This window comes from Sus scrofa, chromosome 14 (genome assembly GCF_000003025.6).
Source record: "Sus scrofa isolate TJ Tabasco breed Duroc chromosome 14, Sscrofa11.1, whole genome shotgun sequence".
Classification (NCBI taxonomy): domain Eukaryota; kingdom Metazoa; phylum Chordata; class Mammalia; order Artiodactyla; family Suidae; genus Sus; species Sus scrofa.
In genome coordinates this window covers 16,926,617-16,940,590 of record NC_010456.5, presented here as the reverse complement: position 1 = coordinate 16,940,590, position 13,974 = coordinate 16,926,617, and the positions used below count along the sequence as shown (strand labels likewise).

General features: G+C 45.2%; 1 protein-coding gene across 6 annotated transcripts in view; it reads left to right on the top strand.

Moving 5' to 3' along the window:
• The window catches only part of GALNTL6 (polypeptide N-acetylgalactosaminyltransferase-like 6), a 1,214,871-nt gene extending 1,207,134 nt beyond the window's left edge, over positions 1-7,737 (top strand). For 3 of the 6 annotated variants that reach the window (XM_021072445.1, XM_021072444.1, XM_021072440.1), the window contains exon 12: positions 5,636-7,301. In XM_021072445.1, the coding sequence (XP_020928104.1) occupies positions 5,636-5,803 (168 nt within the window). In that variant the 3' untranslated portion in view covers positions 5,804-7,301. Of the gene's footprint in view, positions 1-5,635 lie in introns of all 6 variants that reach the window. The other 3 variants (XM_021072439.1, XM_021072442.1, XM_021072443.1) reach the window with 3 other exon arrangements.

Sequence of the window (13,974 nt, the reverse complement as noted above, 5' to 3'; positions counted from 1 at the left end):
CCTGTCATCCTCTCTGTTCCTCGGCCTTAACACCCACATCCCAGCCATCAGGACGCCCTGCACATTCGACTCCTCAAATGTCCCTGCCATTGTGTCTTAGGTCGCCCCCAACTCCTCCTGTTGCTTTTGCTTTGGCCTCAGTTCAAATCTGGACAGTGGCAGTGGCCTCCTCTGGCTGTCCCCCCTCCCCCACTCCATCCTCCTCTCTGCCACCAGCACAATGCACCCAAAGTGCAGATTCCGTAACATCATGTAGTAAATGCCCCAACACTTCATGGAAAATCAAGCCTTAGCAGTGCACCCGTCTCTTCCTGATGTGGACCTGGCCTGTCTCTGGCTGTCATTCTCTGGAATTCTCTACCTTGTTCCTTGTGCTTCAGCCATGCCGAGGGACCTGCTGGCCCCAGCACATGCTGACCCCTCCTCACCTCTGACACCATCTCCCTCACTCTGGCCCCCTCACCGTTCCTCTAACCCACGTGGTGCATCCCTGCTTAGGGCCTTTGCACTGGCTGCTCCCTTGTCTGGAACCTTCTCACCCTTCCGTTCTTTGTCACCTGCTCAAATGTAAACTTCTCAGGGAGGTACACACTTGCCACCCTATTTAAATTTGCACACTGGGAGTTCCCGTCGTGGCACAGTGGTTAATGAATCTGACTAGGAACCATGAGGTTGCGGGTTCGGTCTCTACCCTTGCTCAGTGGGTTAACGATCCAGCATTGCTGTGAGCTGTGGTGTAGGTTGCAGACGCGGCTCGGATCCCGCGTTGCTGTGGCCCTGGCGTAGGCTGGTGGCTACGGCTCTGATTAGACCCCTAGTCTAGGAATCTCCATATGCCGCAGGAGCGGCTTAAGAAATAGTAAAAAGACAAAAAAAATAAATAAATTAAAAATAAATAAATTAAAAAAAAATAATAAATTTGCACACTGGCCCCTCCCTTGGCATTCCAGATTCTCCTGACAGCATTGATTTTTTTCATGTCACCTTTGAACAAGCTGTGCATTTTACCTATTATGCTTGTTGTTTATGTCTGTGCCCTACTGCTCCCCCCACCCCTGCCTCTAGGACATAACATCCAGGATGGCGGGAATTTTCCTATTATTAAGCTCATTACATCCAAGCCATCTAAAACAGTGCCTGACAAATAGTAGGTGCCCTATGGATTTTTGTTGACTAAATTAATGCACAAATGTACCTGCTAGTTAACATCTCTCTGTTTGCACATTCTTTTTTTTTTTTTTTAATATTTCCAGGGCCGCACCAGCGGCATATGGAGGTTCCCAAGCTAGGGGTCCAATTGGAGCTGTAGCTGCCGGCCTACACCACAGCCACAGCAACTCAGAATCTGAGCCGAGTCTGCGACCTACACCACAGCTCACAACGGTGGATCCTTAACCCACTGAGCTAGGCCAGGGATGGAACCTGCAACCTCATGGTTCCTAGTCGGATTCGTTAACCACTGCACCACCACGGGAACTCCCACGCATTCTTTTTTATCCATCCTATTCCCCCACATCTACAGTCTCACTGACACTTTTTACTCCAAACATGTCCTGTTTATGGACTTGTCTCCCCCACTTCTTGGGCCAGGGGATGCATCTTAGGTTATCTTTCTATGTCTACTTCCTAATACACACTAGAAAATAAAAGGCACTGAATAAATATTTGTTGAACTCAAATGTCCTGGATCATATTGTATTTCAGGCAAAGGGCCTAGATACATGCATCATATACAAACTTGAACCATAACTACACAGAGGAGCTCAGTCCTGAATTAGAGGTTACTCTTGTTCCATAAATCTTTTGCTGAAACCAGGAGTATCCAGTTGGATAACTGGTTGAGGCAGGTGCCAATTTTTGCAAATTCTACTTTGCCAGGATTTCAGGGTGGTCCTGAGTAGCTGGTCTCAGACCAGATGGTTGGTATTTTCTGCCTTTTGAAAATGGATACGCTCCCTGACTAAAACTAATTACATTAAGAGGTGAGGGGATGTGGAATGACTATCGCTTGTTACTACAAGTGGGACATCAGGCCATTGATTTTACCCACAGCAACTCGTGAGGCAGGTTTATTATCTAGCGTTCACAGACGAGGACGTGAGGTTCAGAGAATTAAGGTCACATGACAAGCAAGTGGCGAGACAGAAATGTGAGCAAGCCCAAATGTGAGAAAAGCCCCAGCCCTATACTGCCCCCTGTCACCATGTGGGAATTCCTTCTCAGCATCACCTTCGTATACATTATGAACTCACTCACACACCTAGTTCATTGTCTTGGCATCTTTGGTGTTTGGCTCTTTTACTGCCCTAAACATGGTGGGGAATGTTTTCAACAACCTACTGGTTCTTTCAAAGTTTGGACCCTACAGAAGTAGAGGATCTAATAAAATTCAGCACTAGCCTGTGACTACCCTGGAGTGTGATGCCGGCCTGCTGGAGGAAGTGTCCCTCGCCAGGACCCACAGGAAAGGCCCTCCCAGCCTTTCACCGTGGGGACCAACTGGAATTTAGCCTGACCTGATTTGACTATGGAGGGTGGTTCCATAATCCTGGACCTGAACTTTCTCATTTCCTGCTCAAGGATTTCTAATTTTCTTTTTTCTTTCTTTCTTTTTTTTTTTAAGGGCTGCACCTGCGGCGTACGAAAGTTCCAGGCTAGGGGCTGAATCAAAGCTACAGCTGCCAGCCTAAACCACAGCCACAGCAACGCCAGATCCAAGCTATGTCTTCAACCTACACCACAGCTCATGGCAACACCGGATCCTTAACCCACTGAATGGGGCCAGGGATAGAGCCCGCATCTTCATGGAAACTAGTTGGGTTCGTTACCGCTGAACCACAATGGGAATTCCAAGAATTCCTAATTTTCTTAGGCAAAAACAAGACAGAAAAAGACAAGGGAGGCAGCAGTCGGGGAGGGCAGGAGGGTGCAGGAGACAGCGTTTCCAGCATGACATCTTGAACAGCCAGGGCACGGGCTCTGTCTCCCTCAGGACTGGACAGAGGACAGTCCAGTTAAAAGCACCCTTTCAGGAGGACTACCGTGGAACAGCCGACTTGCCAGAGTGCTCGGAAGCCTATAGCTCAGAGAGGAAGCTGTATTTGGTTCTGCCCCAGCATCTCTTGTGACGTCCGAGCATAAAAGGCTGTCACAGGACAAGAGGCACATTACCAACGATGACGGGTCCAGCCAGGAGAAGCACCAGTAAAGACAATTAGGAATGGGGAAATTTAGCCAATTAGAAGCCTAATGATGGCAACGTATGTAGCCCCCAGGTCAAAGCGGAAGATGCAAGTTCTGGGGACATAGAAGACACTTCCAGAAGCTTGTGCTCGGGACATGCTGGACATGTCAAGGACATGGAAGCTCTGTCTACAGCCAGAGAGCAACCCATCTACTAGTCCACTGAATATTGCTGGCAGCATCTATTTGAGGCCTGTCATTTGTCTCTGTCACTGGTGTACTTTGGAATAAAAAGTTCATTCAATTTCATGGCTGGGAGAGGCCTGAGGCTGACGTTCCAGCCCCTCATTTTACTGATGAAGCTTCTCAGATGTAGATGGACGTAGGGAATTCCACTTTTCAACTTTTATGAGAACACGAGATAAAATCACAGAAAACACCTTCTGAATGGTTTGGGGCAATGCCGAATCTGCACACCCCACCCCATCCTGGCGAGCACACTGGGTCGGCCAGAGCAGGAGTCCCAGCCCGAGACTTGGAAGAACAGGATCAACTTGTGGCTCAGAAAGTAATGTTTGGGGAAAAAAAAAAAAAAATGCCCAGAGAATCTGGTTTGGCTTTTGCACCTGCACTGAGACACACAAGCCAAGGAGGGAAGAGCATAAAAGCAGGTTCTACTCCTTTTTTTCCCCTCTCATTTTTTAGTTTTTATGGAAACATGTGTTTGAGGAGAGAAACTGTGAGTCTGTGGGGGTTCCCTCTGCAGCCATTGACAGGGGTGACAGTAAGAAGAAATCCAGGTGGCTGAGAAGAAAAATAAGTACATGGTGTGCAACAAAGTGAATTTTAGGGTTTAGCAGGTCACAAAGAATTTTCACAAATACAACAGCTGAAGGATGCGCTTTGAAAAAATGATTTAAATATATGAGGCCTGTGCAGCTAAACAGATGGAAATCAGGAGCTGAAGCCAAGAGTGAGGGATACTGGGGAGGAGGGGGAGGGGGCCCTGGGGACTGGGGGCGGGGTCTGTGAGGCACCCTCAGCATCAGCAGCCACTTGGATGGAGGAGGGGAAAGCTCCTGCCAGCAGCCCTGGGGTCAAACAGCAGCTAGTGAAGCAGAGGGTGAAGAAAACGGTCAGGAGAACTCGGGAGCCCTCTTGCTGTGAGGGAGGTAAAATCTGCCACAAACTCTGGAGACTTGAAAGGACGGAAGAGAAAAGAGAGCCTTCATGTTGCACGTAGCCCTGTGTTGACACTGAAGGTAGAAACAGGCGAAGGAGGCTCTGGGCACCTGCCTTCCTTCTTCCTTCCCTCACAGGTACCAACCTATGCAAACATCCGGGTCCTAAAGGACATTAAATATTGGCTGACAGCCAGGGTAGCCCAGAAATGTTGACACGGGCTCCTCAAGAAACTCTTTCACTGTAAAACCACTGCGCGTCCAATATCCCTCCGTTAAAAGATGATAATCGGAACCTCTAAAATGTTTTCTAAGCTAAAAACATTACTTGTTCCTAAAATTTAAGCAGTGATTGAGGGACGTTTTTACATGTTATGGGCATATGTTTTAAATGCACGGACGTTGTAAGCGACAGAAGTGTTTATTACTAGTTAATGAGAGACCCTTTCCCTGTTTGCACAGTAACGTGGGCTGTGTGTAAATAGAGGCTATTCAGGTAGTGGGCCTGCTCACCGCTTATACTTTGTGCCTGGGTAGCACCTTCATTCACAGAGCTGTGCTCTTATCATGGGTGTAGTGGACACCACCTCCTCCACTTTACAGCAGCACTGAGAATGGCACCAAGGAAGAGCTGTGAGGTCAAGAAAGGGGCTGGGAGGGGACAGAATCAACATATTTGAGTCCGTGCACTGACTGAGACAGGGCCTGGCACCACATCCCCCCAGCCCTGTGTTCACCCTGGGAACTGGGTGGCCCAGCACTCAGCTCACTGGTTCCTGGTCCTCTTGTGTCTCCCTTTTCCATTGAAGGCTCAATACTTGGGAAGATCAGGCCTCCTCTGGTCTGATATGGGTCAGTGTGTGTGTGGTATTTACTAAAGTACCATTTCTGTATGCAGACCCATTTGCTACTTGACAAGCAGCCTCAGGTTCTTTTCACCTTCAAAATCCAAGTATGTAGCGAAGTTCTTACCAAAGAGTCAAAAATGAATGGATTGCAATTTTTAAAAAAAAAATCAATGAATGAATGAACTGTTTATTCTAGCTGGACCTGCTTGGAAGTCCCACATCATGCCAAAGGGTCCTAGGAAACCACATTCCCTGTGGCAGCCCCCCCCCTCCCATGGTTTGATTTGGGAGATGGGCTAGCTCTCACATTCTGGGTATAGGCTGAAATGTCAACAGGGACACTGTACTTCCTCTGGGTATTTGGGGCTCTAACCATTCACCGTGTATCATGTCAGTCTTGTCTTGTCCTTCTGACCCCTGCAGGACAGAACACTTTTCCATCCTGTGAGTAACAGCTGCATGGACTGCAACCCTGCAGAGAAGAAGATTTTCATGGCCAGATGTGATCCTCTCTCTGAGACTCAGCAGTGGATTTTTGAACATATTAATATGACTGTTTTAGAAAAATTTAACTACCATGCCAGCTCCTAGAAAGAACAAAAAAGAAAGACTGATCACCTACAGAGGATAAAAACTCAATTTTAGCCAGCGTCTGGGTCGAAGGAGTCAGGAATAACATTTCCTAGATCCAGGAAGCCTGGTTTCAAGATCTGTAAATGCCACGTCCAAGTAGGCTGTCCTGAAGGACTTCCTGCACCTGAAGAACTTGGCTGAGAACCTCACCAGCTGCTTCTGGGAACTTGAGACGAGCAGTCCCCTTGCTGGCCAAGGGCAAAGATTATTTAGGGACTTTTCCAAACAACTGCTGAGTTAATAAATCCTAGCATTTCTCAGGTCAAATCCTGCAGTAGTGAGTAGCTATGAATGGATCCTACTAAGGGGGGTGGGGGGGAGATGGAGGGCGTGACCACTCTGACACCCTGGGGCAGACCCCTCAGGTTTAGACCGAGCGGTTCTCTGACCAGGATGGGTTAAAAGTGCTGCAGATGATTCTAGAGTTCTCATACCATTCTGTTTTCTTCTTTCATTTTTCAATGAGGGTGTGCTATCTCAGACTTAAATGACATGATGAAATATACTTCCAGCGTCCCCACAGGCATCGGCCATTTTTCCTTTTGCGGCAGAGGTAACTGACTGTTCCTAAAAGTTCATGCTCCACAAATCAGCTGACATTCTACTTCAGTGCCCTTGTAATGAATCCAGTTTAAAAACAAAAATGTAAAACTATGCTACCAAGTTACTCCAAAGAGAAGGATTTCACGGAGGCAGCAAAAACCATGTCAGGTTTAGGAGAGGAATTTCCCTAGGAAATCTATTTTTACTTTTCTATTATTTCTAGAATTTTAAAAGCCTGATGTTGGTCCAGTCACAGTTTTATTAAGGAAGGAAATGGAGTGAGGTTGATGTAATCTGTTGAGGAGATTCTTAAATCCAAATAAATCTGCACTCCAAGTAATGTGTGAAAATGGCCTGGTGCACTTCAATTGTGTCTGATCAGTGCTGGGGACATAGAACGAACTGGTTTGCTTTTGTTCTGGGTTGGATTTCTGTTGACTTCTTTTATATTGTTGATATTAACGATGCTTTTGTTTTCCTTGGAAGCACATAGAAGGGATTTCCATCAATAAAGTGCTTCTGACCCCACTTTCTGTTAATGGGACAGTATTTCAGGGATGATTAAAAAACTAAATGGAACATTTAATCCTTAAAGGAGTTTTTTTTTTAATTTTATTTTAATAGCAATGGGGGAGAAGGAGGAATAGTCAGGGATCAAAATCAATGCCGAGAGGGAATTCCGGTCGTGATGCAGTGGAAACGAATCCGACTAGGAACCTCGAGGTTGTGGGTTTGATCCCTGGCCTTGATCAGTGGGTTAAGGATCCAGCGTTGCTGTGATCTGTGGTGTAGGTCCCAGACGTGGCTCAGATCTGGCGTTGCTGTGGCTGTGGCATAGGCGGGCAGCAACAGCTCCGATTATTAGACCCCTAGCCTGGGAACCTCCATATGCCGCAGGTGCAGCCCTAAAAAGACAGAAAAAAAAAAAAATCAGTGACCAGAGGAAAAAATCATGTTAGTTATATATACATTTCTCAAGTTTTCTTCAGGGAGAAAAAAAAAGTTTTCATTTTGCTTTCATTGCTTTCTTTTAACTTAGTTTTCATATTAATAAAACTCTAGTTTTCACATTTATATATATGCATATATAGTCTTGGCTATAAAAGCACTGAATTTTAGAACTGGGGAGACTCTCAGAATCAAATCCCTTTGTTTTTAGAGATGAAAAGCAAAAAGCCCAGGAAGAGTAGTCTTAATTTCTGGTGGGGCGGAAGGGTCTTCCAACCCCTGGTCCAGTGATTTTTCTCCTGTGCTGTGTTGCCTCCCTCTGTTATTCAAAGAGGTTCTGGTTATGTCTCTGAGAATAATACACCTACCCGGGATGCCTACAAGAGCAGCACTCACCTTCCCAAGCTTTCACACGTGACACCTCTTCCTGTCGATGTTCGTGATTTTGTTCTCTCCCTGAAAACTAATCAAAATATCCAGTTAAACTGCCCTGCTAATAGAGGAGGAAGACTTATTTCGTTATCTTTACTGATTTTTTTTTTCAAGCATCCTTTCGAAGAGCTATTCTCTTTAAAGTGACAGTCGCAGAGGGTTTTTTGTGTAGGTCAAGAGATCTTGAAGCCTTCATGATGCAGAGTGGGAAAAAAAAAATCAATGGTGAGAAATTAACCTGTGTGTTGAATAATTCCAGAAAGCAGGTGAAGATTTATCTCAAGTGTTGGAGCAATCTGCTCATGGAATGAGATGAGCCTATAAAAACCCGCATTCAGTCACAAAACAGTGGACTGCTGTTGACAGTCCCACCAAAGACCCAACCCCGGGCTTTGCCCAATTTGCAATTATGTCAGGATGCGCCCATCACAGGAGACCAGCCGTGACACATTTGGCACTATCCCCCAAGACCGCCTGAATGCTGTGGTGCAACCCCCCAGGCTCCTGATCTCAGAGGGCCTTGTCTCTTGTCTCTAACCCCAACTTTGACTAAAAGGATATAATATAAAAAATAAGAATTAAAAATTTTTCAAGAGAAACATGAGACATGAAAGCCAAAATTAAAACCTCAAACTCCCAAATGGTTATTAGAGGTGTGCAAAGGGGGAACATCCAGATAGAACAAAAGGAAAAATCAGTCCCACCGCTGGAGGCAGCAGGGCCTGGGGGCTTTCCCGGTACCACCTAAAGTTTGAACACCACCGTTACTGTTCTGAAAAACAGAAAATCACGTATGCTTGTGTCTTTGTTTGGCGGGAGCACTGAGCAGTCAGCAGAGAGATTCTCTTTCCTGAAAATTAACGTGATTTAGAAATGGAGCAGTCGATCTCTGACCTAGCCCCTTATCAGAATGAGAGGAAAAATAGAAGAAAGTTAATCCGGCCTCGGAAATTGCTACTACTTCTCTGTACTAAGAAATGGTTTCGCCAGAGTCAGAAAATAGTTGATTTTTTTTAAATCCTTTTCTTGTATTTACTGAGAAAAAGCTGTGCTGGAAAACAGTTGTGAACTAATGGTGGGATTGATAATTGCTCCAAGGCTGGATGAATACCATGGCAATAACAATGTGTGGCTGCTGTGTCTACTGCTATTTGGTTTAAAACATTAAAATGATCACATGACTGTTTTTAAATGTATTCATTATATCAGAGGCCGCAGTGTGTCATGCAAGTTGCAGGATTATTTTGTGAGTTGGTAACACAGAGCTTTATACAATAAATGCCTAACATGGAACAAAAAAGGAATCACAGTCAATGAAAGAGGGCGTTAGGCCCATTCTGTTCACTTTCTATTCAAACACTAAACACCCGGTCCTTTGGGGGCAATTATATGTTTTAAAAAAACAGCCAGAGAATAAAAGGCATATAAATATCGAGTTTATGCTTCTTGCCCTCACATGAAAAACACCCATTTCAATTCTTTCTTTCATAACTATCTCCATAATGAAAGAGCAAAAAAGGAATCTTTTATTGGAAAGAGTTTATGTCAGACATATCAAAAGAGCCAAGGACACTCAGATTACGAAACCCACTGTCTAGTCAGGGAAGGTCACACAGCCGAGAACCAGATGGCAGTGATGGCAAGGTCATGACCTTCCCTCTGCCTCTTCCCTTCTGAAGTGTCACAGAAGCCTTCCCAGGATGGACAGTTTCCCAGCCTCCAAATGCTGCTGGCTCCTGTTTTAAGGAATTTGTTTATTTATTTATTTATAATTTATTTTTAGGGCCGCACCCACGGCATATGGAAGTTCCCAGGCTAGGGGTCTAATTGGAGCTGCAGTTGCTGACCTATGCCACAGTCACAGCAAAGTGGGATCCGAACCAAGTCCATGACCTACACCGCAGCTCACAGCAACGCCAGATCTTTAACCCACTGAGCAAAGCCAGGGTTCCAACCCACACCCTCATGATTACTAGTCAGGTTTATAACCCACTGAGCCACAATGGAACTCCCCTGTTATGCGGAATTTATAGAGCCATCCTAATAATATGAGATTCTTGTGAACCTTGATTTATCCTGGGGCCCCCTTAGGGAGATCTCCGAGGCCCCTGCCCCAGTGGGTATATAATTCCCTTTCCTAAGAAGCTGCTGGAGATAAAGAAAGAGGGCATTTTATAGAAAACCGGAGAGGAAACACCTCAAAGGGAAAACAATTTTTCAGTGACTCCCTGTGATTGTGGGAGTAAGTGCAAATGACAAGAGGTGGGCTGCCTCTCCAGACACAGGTGCTCACTCCTCCCCTACACTCACTCCATCACCACCACTCTCAGACGACACCACCAGCGGTAATTACTCTCCATGTGTGCAGCCCTGGCAGGGACACTGAAGAGTGACGAGTGGCCCATCCTCCCACACCACTGACATTGGAAGATTGCTCTTTGATTTATGTCTGCAGCCTTTGCTGGAGACCCAGGAGCCGTTTGCAGCTCTATCTAGTGGACTTGACACTGGCCCGGAGCTTTTATCACATTCACTCATCTCAGCACTTGACAGGCCAGGCTAGTGTGGCTGGGACTGTGGCTTCTCAGCAGAAGACAGATTAGGCATTTCAGAGAAAGCTGGGGACAATTCTTCTGTCTCTCCGGCCTGAGGAGGTCCCCTTCAGCTCACCACACGACAGCCTCTGGGGTCAATGCACCATGTGTGCCATCCACCATGTGTGCCCCGCCGACCTCAGTACAGAAAGGCTTGACATGGCAGAATCTTCTGGTTAATGCTTCTATCCTCACATCACTCACCTTAGGGAGGGGGAGCTTCGCAGTGTGCAACTAAGTGACATGGGTCCTGGTTTATAGGGGACACTCCTGGTTTGTGCCTGTGTAATTATCAACAGTGCCCCTCTTACTCTCAAAAGGGTCCTAGTTTGGATAGCTAATTATGTGGTCACTCTATCTATAGCCCACCTGCCTGTTTATTTAATGGTTCTTCCACAGAAGGTTAAAATGTCCTGGGCTTATGAAATAACACCTGCAGTCTATAAGAAATCAGCTGGTCTCACCCCATCCTTTCAAAACAGGACCGGACAAATCCAGTTGTATTTGGTGACTGTCTAAAGGATTCACATGGTTCTTTGCAAGTTGCCTGATGGAAGCTTTTTAATAAAGAGTTCTCATACCCAGTTAAATCTTTTTGCTGAATTATGACAATTCTAATTTAAATAGTTTTTCATCATTTAAAAAAAAAAAACGTATTTTGATGGAGTTCTCGTCATGGCTCAGTGGTTAACGAATCCGACTAGGAATCATGAGGTTGTGGGTTTGATCCCTGGCCTGGCTCAGTGGGTTAAGGATCCAGCATTGCCATGAGCTGTGGTGTAGGTTGAAGATGCGGCTCAGATGCTGAGTTGCTGTGGCTCTGGTGTAGGCCGGCGGCTACAGGATACAGCTCCGATTAGACCGCTATCCTAGGAACCTCCATATGGCGCAGGCGCGGCCCTAAAAAGAAAAAAAAATAAAAATAAAAAAAAGTATTTGAAATCAAATAAGTCATTATCTACATTTCCAAGCCAAAAACAGCAGATCCTTACCATTAGGCAATTATTAATTCTCATATTATGGTATGAGGCAGATGGATGGATGGATAGATAAATAGATGATACATTCAATCTGCAATGTTGCTTTTGTTCTTAAATTGACTTTACGTATATCTCATTCTGCCCTTGTAAACTACCTCTGAGGTAGATGATAGTACCATCTTTATGAAGAAATTGCAGGACTCACGTCAGGGGCACACCCAGATCAAGGTCACACAAGTTCACAGCAGAGCCAGGAGAAGAATGCAGGCCTGCAAGCGAAGCCTCACTCCTTCCAGTCTCTGTGGGGTCCACACCCCAACAGAGGGCCGTTGGTCCACAGTCAAACCAAATATGAGAGGTACTGAGCTACTTCTGAATGGTGTGGACAATCCTTCCTTGGGGACCTCCATTTTTAACCCTTAATTATGTTTGCTTTTCTTCCCACAAGCTTATTAAAGAAAGAACACCAAAACGAACTCAGGATTAGTCCTTCTTAATGAGATTTCCAGGGTACTTTGAAGAAGTGATCAACTAAAGTTATTTGCATAGCTCTGGATGATAAATCCTAAAGCAAATATTCTGTACTTTGTGATTATTAATGGGCTCAGCCCTTGGGGATGGTGGGGGGAGGGGCGGCGGCAGGGGACAGGCACGAGACAAAGATTTTTGCACTTACTTTGCAGTCAGTCTCCAAAACTGACCTCCTTTCAGTACTCTTATTTTTGAAATGTTCTGTCCAGGTACATCTCTTACATCTCTGAGACACTGGAGACAGTTCTCTCTGTGGCAGTCTTTCTTTTCTGAGGATGCTAAATGGGAATCTCTGTGAGTATTAAAGGCTGCTAGATACAGATAATTCTACAACTGAAGAGATAAGAAGTTGCTTTCTCAGCCCTTAATGTCTTAGCCCTGGTAAATCCAAGTAAGTTCCCTGCAGTGCTGTCCTGCTCTCACATACTGACTACAGGTGTCAGAAAGAATAGCCATTTACCTAGAGCCACACTTACACTAAGAGAAACATACCCAAGGACACCTTATTTCAAAAGTCCTCTAGCTTGTACTAGGCCCGTGGTTATCACACTGCTGCACCTGGAGAGACCGTTAGAACAGCCTGCTGGACCACCTTCCTACCCCAACCCCAAGATTATTATTATTTTTTTTTTTGTCTTTTTAGCTGTTTCTTGGGCCGCCCCCGTGGCATATGGAGGTTCCCAGGCAAGGGGTCAAATCGGAGCCATAGCCACTGGCCTACGCCACAACCACAGCAACGCGGGATCCGAGCCGCGTCTGCAACCTACACCACAGCTCACGGCAACGCCGGATCGTTAACCCACTGAGCAAGGCCAGGGACTGAACCCGCAACCTCATGGTTCCTAGTCGGATTCGTTAACCACTGCGCCACGAGGGGAACTCCCCAAGATTCTTAATCATCCAATCTGGGGTGGGGCCCAAGAATTTCTGACAACTTTCTGGGCGGTGGGGATCCTGATGGTCTGGGATCCACTCTTTGGCTTCAATCAATAGTCTCAGCCTGTTAAAAATACTTTTTCAAGATTGTTTTGTGAATGTTGAGTGTAGTTAGAAGCCATGTGTTTATGTGAAAGTCATCTCTTAGAAATGCTAAAATCCCAACTCATTCAAAATCCAAACTGAGTGTAACTCTGTTCAATGACTATTTATAGCCAGAAGCAAGTTCCTCTTTTATTTTTATTATTATTATTATTATTTGTGTCTTTTTAGGGCTGCACCCACAGCATATGGAGGTTCCCAGGCTAGGGGCTGAATCGGAGCTGCAGATGCCGGCCTACACCACAGCCACAGGAACGCGGGATCCAAGCTGCGCCTGCAACCTTCACCCGCAATTCATGGCAAGGCCATATCCTTAACCCACTGAGTGAGGCCAGGGATTGAACCTACATCCTCATGGATTCTAGTCGGGTTCATTAACCACTGAGCCATGATGGGAACTCCACAAGTTCCTCTTTCAAAGCTCTTTTTTAAAAAAAAATTTTTTTATTGAAGTGTGGTTGACGTACGTTTCAGGTGTACAGAAAAGTGATTTAGTTATATATATATATATATTATATATATATGTATATATATAATATGTGTATATATATTATATGTGTGTTATATATGTATGTGTGTTATACATATATATGTATACACACACATACATATATATATTCCTTTTCAAATTCTTTTTTTTTTTCCTTTTTACAACCATACCTGTGGCATATCGAAGTTCCAGGGCTAGGGGTCGAATCGGAGCTGCAGCTGCCAGCCACAGCCACAGCAACACCAGATCTGAGCCACATCTGCAACCTATACCACTACTTGGGGCAATGCCAGATCCTTGACCCCACTGAGTGAGGCCAGGGATCGAACCTGCATCTTCATGGACACTGTGTCAAGTTCTTAACCTGCTGAGCCACAGTAGGAACTCTTCAAATTCTTTTCCATTATAGATTATACAAGATATTGAATATAGTTCCCCGTGCTATACAGTAGATCCTTATTGTTTATTTTATATGTAGACAAGTATATCTGTTAATCCCAAACTCCTAATTTTAAAGCTCCTTAAATCAAGATCACAGGGCTGGAAGACCAAAAACAGGCAGTATTGTGGTAT